Source organism: Rhodamnia argentea, chromosome 2 (assembly GCF_020921035.1).
Source record: "Rhodamnia argentea isolate NSW1041297 chromosome 2, ASM2092103v1, whole genome shotgun sequence".
Classification (NCBI taxonomy): domain Eukaryota; kingdom Viridiplantae; phylum Streptophyta; class Magnoliopsida; order Myrtales; family Myrtaceae; genus Rhodamnia; species Rhodamnia argentea.
This window is the reverse complement of record NC_063151.1, coordinates 12,534,122-12,544,845: the sequence shown is the minus strand read 5'-3', so window position 1 is coordinate 12,544,845 and position 10,724 is coordinate 12,534,122. Positions and strand designations below refer to the sequence as shown.

The 10,724-nt window shown below is 38.4% G+C and overlaps 1 protein-coding gene and 1 long non-coding RNA gene across 4 annotated transcripts; one reads left to right on the top strand and one right to left on the bottom strand.

Moving 5' to 3' along the window:
• Positions 1–445: 445 nt before the first annotated feature.
• LOC115726514 (DNA-directed RNA polymerase I subunit rpa43-like) lies at positions 446–8,717 on the top strand. 3 transcript variants are annotated; one of them, XM_048274838.1, is made up of 7 exons: positions 446–676; positions 983–1,134; positions 1,380–1,489; positions 2,369–2,508; positions 4,209–4,313; positions 4,395–4,553; positions 8,372–8,717. In XM_048274838.1, exons 1-6 carry the CDS (start codon positions 567–569, stop codon positions 4,525–4,527), a joined length of 750 nt encoding a protein of 249 aa, XP_048130795.1. In that variant the 5' UTR covers positions 446–566; the 3' UTR covers positions 4,528–4,553; positions 8,372–8,717. The 3 variants fall into 3 exon arrangements, with proteins under 3 accessions (XP_048130795.1, XP_048130796.1, XP_030512280.1); XM_030656420.2 differs by having other exon boundaries at positions 450–676; positions 2,423–2,508; XM_048274839.1 differs by lacking the exons at positions 4,209–4,313; positions 4,395–4,553 and having other exon boundaries at positions 447–676.
• On the bottom strand, positions 2,124–3,204 carry LOC125313882. The gene is made up of 2 exons (XR_007197569.1): positions 3,087–3,204; positions 2,124–2,359 (listed from the first exon to the last, which is right to left on the bottom strand). It is a non-coding gene; the product is annotated as an uncharacterized LOC125313882 (long non-coding RNA).
• Positions 8,718–10,724: the final 2,007 nt, after the last annotated feature.

Below are 10,724 nucleotides of genomic sequence, written 5' to 3'. Positions count from 1 at the left end.
GCCCTATAGACAATCAAATTTTCAGCCTTCCTCCCTTCTTTACTGGCCGAATTACCTTGTGGTCGGGCCTTGTTTGCCTGTCAATTTTGATTCCACTCCTCACCGCCGGTCCATTTAATGCATGCATGCTAAAATTGAAAAGAAAAATGATTTAATTATTTTTGGTAGAATATTAATCCTGGATTCTTAATGCAAAGTAAGTGAATGAAAATAATAGTCAAAATTTAGGTGTCGAGTTAACGGGGGCAGACTGGGACTAAAATGAAAGTTGGTAAATTTTTTTAGATATAGAAAAAGAGCGGGACAGAATTGAGAATCAACCTAAATAGTCGGCCAGCTTCTTCTTCATAATTCTACACAACGAGCCCAAGCCGTCGGGCCCGCATGCAACGGGGCTCAGTACGATCCAAAGCTTCAATCCGCTCCAGCTCTCGCTGGTTGAGTCAACTCACCGGGCTTTAACCGCGACGCCGGACGAGGGTTTTTGCGGTGCGGAGGGACGTTGCCAGTTGCCGCCATTAGTACGAAGCTTGTGCCTGGCATAAGCGTTCGATCTCGCCATCGCAATGGAGGGATTGAAGGTTTCGGATGCGGACTTGGTGTTGCGCGTCCCTCCCTCGAAGAGCAGCCGAGCGTCTCAGGCGATTCTCCGCGAGCTCAGCTCTCACCTCTTCCAGTGAGCTCTGTAGTCTCTTTGATTTTTACGCGATCGTTCAGGGTTTCCGATGACATGTGTATGTTCGAACTGGTGATTCGGAATCAGTTACCCTTTAGTTTATTGAGGATTGTGCTATCCAGATTAGTCTATGATCGCTTAAGTCGTTGAGAATGAAGCAACATGATGTGGGCGTTGTGAGGTTTTCTTCAGGCTGTGAATACTCCGGTGGTGGAATCCATAATGCCTTGCTTTTTTTATTTTTTATTTTTTCCCGTGCCCTCAATGATCTAGTCTTCTATCACTAGCTTTGCGTCTCTTCTACAGGTTTAGTGAAATTTTTGATGGAGTATTATTGGCTTATGACGTTGATATTGTCGATCAAAATGCCAAGATTATTCAAGTGATCCAGCCATCCTCTGGCGTGAGACTCAAAGCAAAACTGCTGCTTTTTTCTCCCAAGCCAAATATGTCACTAGGTAAATTCGCTGTCCGCATTATGTTCTCGTTTTCTGTATATTCAGTTTCCTTCATCAATGATAGCAATGCTAACCTAGTTTAATTGCACTGCCTGCCTTATGCCTTCACTATATCTGGGAGGCTATATGTCAGGGGCATTATTGTAGCTCTTAGTTTTCATATTTACCATGAATGATTATATGTTGTGCATTGGTTTCTCCCTTTTGGTATTGCCATTGATTTCCCTATGTATTTTATTTTCCAGAGGGGAGGGTTGTAAAACTCACACCGGAATCCATTCATGTCATTGTTCTTGGTTTTGCATCTGCTGTAATAATCGATGAAGACATTCGTGAAGAATTCGAATTCAGAACTGTAAGGAACTCCTGTTTCCTTTTCTTGTTATTCAGCTATGTGATCTTTCTCGTACAGTGAACAGGTTCCCATGGTTTGTTCCCAGCATGTCTTCTAGTCATTTTTCTCATTTGGTTGAGTGACCCTTTTCTGTAATGCCCCTACCCTTCATTAATTTTCGTCTTGTGCTGCATCAAATGAACACAATCCAACCCCCTCTGCTATGCATGATTTCAAAGCTAACTTGCATTGATGACTGGCTCCACTCAATATTTTTTGTGGCAACTTCCTTTGTAATAGACTAAATCATGCAATGGTGATTGTTACAAAAACATTTAGCTACAACCAGACTGAATACTTTGAGTGGCTGTCAACCTCCACTGGCTATAAAACATCAGTCTAAGTGAACTATCACCTTAGTTGCCAAGTCCTCCTGATCATTTGTAGATTGTAACATTGTAGTTGGATCTTTTGTGGTATTGGATGGCCTTAAGATGGCAGTGCAATCAAGTACATGTTCTTTTTGGTATGATTTGGTTTACCTTGCGGAGTGTACAAAGCTCTGGTTAGTTGTAATTTATCCAGGTCAACCTAGTCGCAGAACATTGTACATGAGTAACACTATCTTCTCCGGGAAGACAATTAAAATGTATTGTTTTTCTTCGTTTAAATTGTCTTTCCTTTCCAATCATCAAGACATATTAGGCGACAAGAAAGGAACAAGCTTTACTGGCTTGCTATACTTAAGTTGAACTGCACTGGGCTGCACTGTCATAATTGTCACCTTTACATGGCATGCAAGATATTTTCAATGAGCACATGGCTAAACTAAAGCAAATTGCCCACTTCTTTTCATTTTGTTCTTTCTTGGTGAAAATTTGTAAATTTTGCCTTTGCAAGGATTTGAATTCAGTTTTGAAAGGCATAATGGCTGTATCGACTCATATCTTGCAGAAGCACGGTAAGGAAGTATTTCGCAGCAAAGCTCACAGTCGACACGTTATAAAGGTTGGAACCGTGATACGCTTTTTAGTTAAAAGGTGATATTTCTTTCCAAATGGCTGTCGTACATCACTTATTGTTGATAATGTATGATAGTTTTGCATGAAGCATTTACTTCATTAAACTTCCTAACTTTAAATGTGTCCTTTTATATTTTTTCAAACTAGAAGTGCTGCTCAAGGGGCATTTTGTTACAGTGTACGTAGTATTAGAAATTTTCTGTCGTCTTCTTCAAACTGGCTAAAGGCCTATCATGGTGTTTCTTTTTCCTTAAAAAATATCAACGATATTTTAGCTAGTGCCAAACACAATGTTTTGGCTAGATTAAAAAAATGGATATAAATGAGAAAATTTGGAAGGAACTCATTGGTGAAAAGGGATGGGAGGAACTTAGGAGATGTTCGATGCATCAATCCCTCTTGTGCACCAACATGCTCTCAATGTTGTGTATTATGCATGTCAACATGAAGAGATCCTGTCAATTAATAATCATGAACCTAAAGGTGCTAGTTTCTCATTGATTGTTGTAGTATAGCATCAAAACTAGAGAATTCTTGTATTTTGAAAGAGTTCCTATTATGATCATCCTTTGAAAGAAATATGCATTTCGCCATACTTGTTTCTTGGGAAGACTCTTGACTCGGTCTCACCAGTGACAGTGGTTCTGGAAATTTGCATTTGACAACACTTTATAAATTCTCCTTCTGATTAGTTCTGGTATGGTAACATAAAACTGTTCTAAGATTCATGATATTGTGCGTGACTATAGCCTTGAATGTGGTGGTCATCAGTATATGAAAATGATAAAATTGGTCCATGACTGATAATCAGCAGCTTGTCAATAGTTTTCTAAGAGAAGCACCATTAGATGAGGTTTATTGCAGACAGATAGCATATGGGAAACGATTTAGATAGCTGACGTAAATTGAATAAAGATGTGGAAAGGAGATTCTAGTTCTTTTTCCCTTTGGCTACAAAAGAGTTCTCATTGGCTAGATACAGGATGGTGACTTGTAGAAAACAATTTTTTTTTTTCAAAAAAGCACAATTTTGAAGTTTGAGAGCAGTAAAAAACTTTGAGGCTCTTATCTTTACCTGCCCCTGTACTTCGTACCTGTGAAATTTCCATTGGAATCACTCTCCCTTTTCCTTCACATTTGATACTTTTTAACTTGCCAGCATGTTTTTTTCCATGATGGTAAAACTGCCCTTGATTTTGACCTTATTTTTGACTTAGGTTGACTTGTCACATTTCATGGTAACATCGTAATTCGATAGACGAATGGCACTTCCCATAACCTTTTCCACTATTTGCGTTATTTAATTCCCTTTTTAGCTGTTCTCTGCTTTTTGTACAGGTTATTAGCCTATTGGAAAATCTTTACTTATTGCCTTTCAATAAATAAACGAATTTCATTGAGGAGCATCAATGGGGTTTCAACTCATATACGAAGCTATTACAAGCTTAAAGGAAGAGACGTTTGGACTGTGTATTTACTTTTCAATGCTTTTACTGCGATCGGCTCTTCAAGTGGTTAAGATTCTTATTGGAGAACTGGCACAATGTTTGTTGTCTATGACAAACAATTTTTTTCCCCATAAAAGAACAGTTTTGAGAGCATTAGTGTCATTGCTTAATGGATGATGTGATGTATATTTTGAGAGCATGAGGGTTGTTGCTTATTGTTTGATGTGACTGTAAATGTATTTTGAGAGCCTGAGGATCATTGCTTTGCAGTTTGGACAAGGAAATACTGCACATTTGCGGTTCCCTAAAACCAACCAACACAGGAAGCATTCATTGGTTGGATAATAATGTCATAGAAATATCCCTCACAGATAGGTAACTATCACAGCTGGATCTTCCTTTAACCAATTGTTGTTATTAAAGAATCTAAGCTGTAATTATTTGATGATACCACAGGAGTGGTATGAAAAGAGAGAGCGAGAATGAAATGGAGAGGCACGAGCATGCTGTGTTAGGAGGGGAAAAAATTTCTGTATGCAATGATCAAATTAAAAAGTCGAAGAAACGAAGATTAAGGGAAGAGTCTTAAACGTGGGTTGTTTCATTTGCTCACAGGTAATATCATCGTACCTGAAGTTTGTGATGTTTTGTGATTTTGTCAGTGATCTTTCTGTCACCAACCCAAAAGCTAGTACTGCTTTGTTGGTTGTTTAGCTCAATTTTATTGAATTTATGTATGATTCTTAAGGTTTATGTTTATGGAACTTTAAGATGCATAATAAATTCTAGAAGGACACTTGACCTGGTTGAGCTGGCTCGATGCCAAGAGTTATGAAGCTCTATGAAATTCTCATGGGAGAGTTCTAAATTGATTATATTCTTCTTCTAGTCGAATCAGTAATCTTATCAACTAGGATTTGAGTACTATCAAGATCTTGCTTAATTTCCTTTTCCTGTTTTTAGTGGGATGATGTTGTCCGGTGTTTTAGTTGTGTTTTATTCAGAGGTTTCTATGTCAAGTGATTGGGTTACTAGAATTTGTTATACATATGACTCGTTTAGTGTAGTGGTTAAGAAACTTAGGTAATTGCTTAAAGCTTTAAAGTTAGCCCTAAGGAACTTTCCTGTTTCGGGTTCATGATAAATTCTGGCTCACTAAATGGGGGCTCGTAGTCCTATATTAGTTTTGGTACCTTCAGGGTGTTGATTAATAATTTTTTTCAATAATGGGGAGCAATAGTGAGTTGAACCGCAAACTTGGTGGATTAAACTCCGAGTTTGAAGCTTGGCACGAAGAATGATACTGTAGGATGACTAGTCGCACAAGAAAGAATTAATCTGTAGGCTTCACCCCCAGAGATTCCTAAGTGCATACCTATAATTTCTTAATCCTGACACAAGGGAAGAATTACATCACACAATCCCAAAGCAAAGAATTGCCAAATTCAAGTATCGTCAAGTCCATTAAAAGGAAAGAATGACAACACATGTGTAAACTCTCCAAAGTTCGTTTCAAGTCAAATAAGAAAACTAATATCGTAACAAAACTAGGAAACTCATATATCCACCATGAACTAGGAAAAGGAAACATAAATCCAATCCCAACTAGGAAAAGAAAACTTGAATCCTAGTAATACTCAAATCCTAGATGATAAATCTACTAATTAAACTTAAAACAAGAATTTTTGTCTTTCTAGGACTCTTATTTATGTTGCAGAGTCCATCTTCACCAAAACTTGATAAAAACATCAATATTTGAACAAATATCATGTTGCATGATTGCGTTGGCTGCATCATTCTCCCCTGGTTGGAGAAAACTTGTCCTTGGATTTTGAAGTGTCCACCAATTGGATTTGTCAGCTTCATCCTCATAGGAAGCGCCAAAGTCCTAATCTTCCTTGCCGTCTTCTGTTCGTTGGTCCGTTCTGCAAAGGCAATACGTGGTTTAAAGAATTCAAATGTTATTAGAATTGATGCCTGAGGATAAAGAATTAGATCTCAAGATAATCTCGATTGCATGGAGAAGATCAAGACTGTTGAAGGATCAAGGCATGATGACACATTCAATGAAGTATGCTACTGGAATTGGGGTCAAGTTAATTATCAATGTTCAACCAAAAGTGCATATAGGAAAAAATAAAATTCAAATCGAGGTGGGTTGTTAGGATCACACATGCATAGTCGAGGGTACTAACCAAAAGTGCATATAGGAAAAAATAAAATTCAAATCGAGGTGGGTTGTTAGGATCACACATGCATAGTCGAGGGTACTAACTTCATCAGACCATTTAATTGGATGCATTCCAACAAGAATGTTGATCAACAAGTGCCAAAGTATGCTCAGACTATTGGATACTTGGTTTGAGTTTTAGAGATATCATGATGATTGAGATGAATGTAATATTACCAAATATTGGGCACTTCAAAACTCAACAATGAGCTCTCTGCAACCAATGGAAAATGGTGTAGGCAAGATCAAATGACATAATATGCATTTAAGGATATGTTTATAGCAACCTTTGGTGAAGATGGACCTTTTCTTCTATTTATAACCCAAAGTTCTAAATGTATGAGGTTCTTCTCTAGTCGAATTAGTAGTTCAATTAGGTTCAAGTACTGTTAGGATTTTATCGAATTTCCTTTTCGCATTTTAAGTAGGGTAAGGTATTTCATTTGTTAGTGGTTTCCTTTTTTAACTATATATTTTTTAGAGGCTTCCTGTTGCAAGTAGGAGTAGGGTTCGTTAGAAGAGACTATAAGTACAATTTTAAGTCTTGCTTTCATAATAGAGTTAATGAAGATTATTTTATTGAAATTTAGCAAGTCTTTGCTTTCGAATTGTGTGTTGCAGTTATTCTCTTAGGTGTGGTGCTTAAGAAACCTAAGTGTGATGCTTAGGAATTATTAGGAGTTATTGTAAAAGGAATTTTCTCGTTTTGAGAACCTGTTGATAAAAAAATCAGGCTCATTCCACTAGGACTCATTGTCTTATGCAAGAAAGAAGATAACATAGTGATTTTCTGGAGATCTCAAGTCTCGAGAAGTAATTCCAGTCCTGGCCAAGTAATTCTGTTGCTTTCTTGGCTAATTTATTCGGGCTTCAATGATAGTTATTGTGCAATTAATAAACCATGTTTTGTTTGAACTATGAACTAATAACTAATGTTTTTCTCTTGGTCAGTGGAAGGTGGGTAGTGTGGAACAAACTTAGTGCTTGTTGGGTTTTATGAGCTTCAAATGCAATATTGGCAATGGATCTTTAGTATTTCCTGTGACAACTGAGACATTTCTTAGAAACACTTTCTACCCGGGTTATTTCAACGTGTGTTTATTGGTGTTCGAGATGGTCCCGTGGTCTAAAAGTTGGAGAATTTAGAAATCGACAAATGAAGAATTCATGCTAGCTTATATAAAATGTGAAAAGCATGGTACATTTTGAAAGCTCTCGCTGTTTAATGCTTTAAAAGTTTTTTACTTTGGCAGCATGTATTTTGTTAGAAAGATAGGGGTCTCCTGCATTTAAAAGAGGAAAGATAGGACTACAAAAGCGAAGCTTATTAATATGATAGAGTGATGGGAAAATGAAGCCAATGTCTGGCCATTTATTCCTTGAGTCGTTCCCTAATGATGTGAAGGGGCTGATTAGGGCACTGTAGTTTGGGAGAACATGCACTCTCTTTGATTTATGGTCATTGGTGTTTGATCTTTCTCTTTTATTAGTAACTAGTTAATGAGCATACTGGTTTGTATGATGTAATTTTACATGCAGGCATCAATGCATGTCATTTTCGGTATTCTTCTTTTTGACTTCTGCTAACATTCTAGTTTGTAACCACTAGCCCTTTGGACTAAAGAGGACAACGTTTTGGTTCGGCAATATTGCTGTCCTCTCAAAGAGTTCATTCTTCCATTCTATTGTTGATGTCACAAATAATGTCTATGGACTAGCATTTGAGGTTGACGGTTGTGTATCAAGAAGTGCTTAAATCTAATAGTGGCTATGTGGCACTTTTGGAGGTGAACTCGTCTCTTCCTAGCTTTTGCTGGACTCTACAATTTCTTTTTGTCCTGTTAGAATCCCTGCAGTCCCACCTAGCTCACTTTGTGGTTAAAAGATATCTTTTGCTTCCACTGGGATTTGATCCCGGGACATGCCCATCGACATGAACTTTACAAGATTGGTAACTCTTGATGGCAAACTGCGGACTGGGAAGATGTTGAGGATGATTAGATGGTTTGAGTTCTCCCCAATTGAACAACGAATCTGAGGGGTGGATCTTCCAATGGGTTTACCTATGATGCCATATTTTGAAGTTCATCCTACTGTCATTTGGTATTTTATGTGCCTATGGCAGGGCTCGTTATTCTTTATCAGACCACATATGCCGGAATTTTACACTTCATTTCTGAGTTTTTATGGTTTTTTCCTGCAGGTGTTTTCACTTATTTATTCTCCACACATTATTTCTAGTTTCTCTACCCATGTCCGGGTGGGAATGCCCAAGAATTTAAGATCAAGGGAGACTACAACTGGTTGAAATCATCCGGCGATGTATCATGTTGGCTCCGATCATGCAATCCAGGGTACAGTTTTTTCACACAGCTAGACCAGTGTATCCTTGTGCATAATGCTCTTGGCGTCATCTTAGATCTCAATCGATACAGTTAGGCTTTGAGTACCTTATCTTTGTCCAGTGAATTGCTCTTGGGATTTGGCTGACACTTTGCCATTCAATTAGCTAACTGTTTACTGAACCCATATATGAAATGTTTTTCTCCGCCTTTTCTGTGCCACTTCGTATTCGTTGCAAGTTTATATCCCAATGACCTGGTTCTGGTCCTGCTGGATTCAAGTTGCAAAGTCCTAATCTGGTGCTAGGAGTACTCTCAGTGCAATATCTAGTTCAACAAGGAGGATCACTTTAATGAGCATTGGAAGCTTGTGGCTGGTGAGCGTATGTTAATTATTGATGAAAATTTGTCTCTGGTGATCGATTGTCTACATCTAGCTGGACCGTTGAGACATCTCGATATATTGAGATCTTCCTTGATTCATTTACTTTCACATTGAAAAGCCGTACAAAATGCCGTAGACAAGGAACAAAAGCATTCCCATTCAGTGATTAGTCAGTTTCTGTGGAGATTTTGGGATCGAATTCTTCCAATTCAGGAAGAGGATTGCCCCTGCAGCCAAATGTGAGGGCTGCTTACCTAAAACTAGGAGATGAAGATCACTGATTGTCACCGCAATTACCATCAGGTATGGGTTTTCTTTCGATAGGTGCCCTTTATTGATTCTGGGCCCCCTGAATTTTTGCTATTTATGGTAAATAGAATACAATATCACTCGAGACCCTTATTTGATCATTCGCCATCAAACATGGTGGTGTTTATATAAATGAGGTATGTGGGTGAAGGAAGATCTGTGTGCGGGTGATGGGAGAAGGTGGAGCTTTCAGGTTGGTGAATGATTCTCACTCCCATCCAACGCCCCATGTGCGTTCTTTTGTTCGATGCTTTTAGTTTTATCAGAAAAAAACAGAGCAGTAGCCAACAAAAGCAACCCTTGTAATCCGGCCCTCGAACATGTTCCATGCCCTCCTTCATTTTCACCCTTTTGAAAATCTTTCAATCACAGCCGTACATTATTTACACTTTGTGCATGTGCACGACTTAGCTAATCCAGAATCTATGTTCGGTCTACCTTTCGCTGTCTGACCCACATCTCTCTCTCTCTCTCTCTCTCTCTGCGCATGCTAATTTAATGCGGCAAGCATCTTTCTTGCACATGTAAAGATTGCGGAGCAGGTTTTACTTGCTAGAACCTACATGAAGAGCAGAAGTAATGTGAGGGTCCTCGCCAGCCCTCCATGAAAAAGAAATATTAAAAAGTCAACGTTAGTGTCGGCCGTGCCATAATGGATTGTCAATGTTCACATCAATGATTTCTAGCCAAACTTGGTACAAATACAAAAGGTTTAGGATTAAATTGGCATAATTAAAAAATTTAGGACTAAATTGGTATCAATGTATTAAGTTTAGGGCTTTGTTTATGCTTTTTCTGTTGATAAACAAGTGATAATCCTGGGGACAATACGACTATGTTTCCTCACTTGGACATTTTAAACAGATGAAAAGATGAGCCATTTGTCAACCATCTGAATAGTGGTCCGCATCTGGTGTGCAGCAACGGATTCATAAGGGCGCGGGAGGCCTGCTATGCTAAGCATTTTCGATCATTTAAGGTGTGAATGCCAATGGGAATTCCACAATTTTCTGTTCTGTTTAGTTTGTTTTAGAGTTTTTAAGTCTCGTAATCATTCGCACCTAACATCCCCCACCAACTGAAATTCTTCTTTACAAAGCTTGAGAGGGTCTTGATTGCGACTCTTGGATCGCCCGATGATAAGCATGATGACGCCGCATAATCATGTCGATGGGTCGATCTGACCGCAATTATTCAAATGATCTTAGTAGTTCTTTTTCGTTGGTCATCCTAGATACCTATGAGACGTCGTTTTCACAAATCCTGGTCGAATGAAAGGTCTTGTGAAAATCCATATTTGTCGGGAATAAAATCCGGCATGATCTCAAATCTTTTTTATGATGAAGATAGTAATTTGCCCTTCACTAAATCACCTGCGTGCTGACGAGGGCCCTAAAACGTGAAAATCTGTGATTGGGGTGGTAAATACGAGCTTTTGTAATATTATGTGAGATTTTGCGAGATCACTATCAACTGTTTTAATAGTTGAAGTTGTTAAATGAACGCGTGATCTAATATTC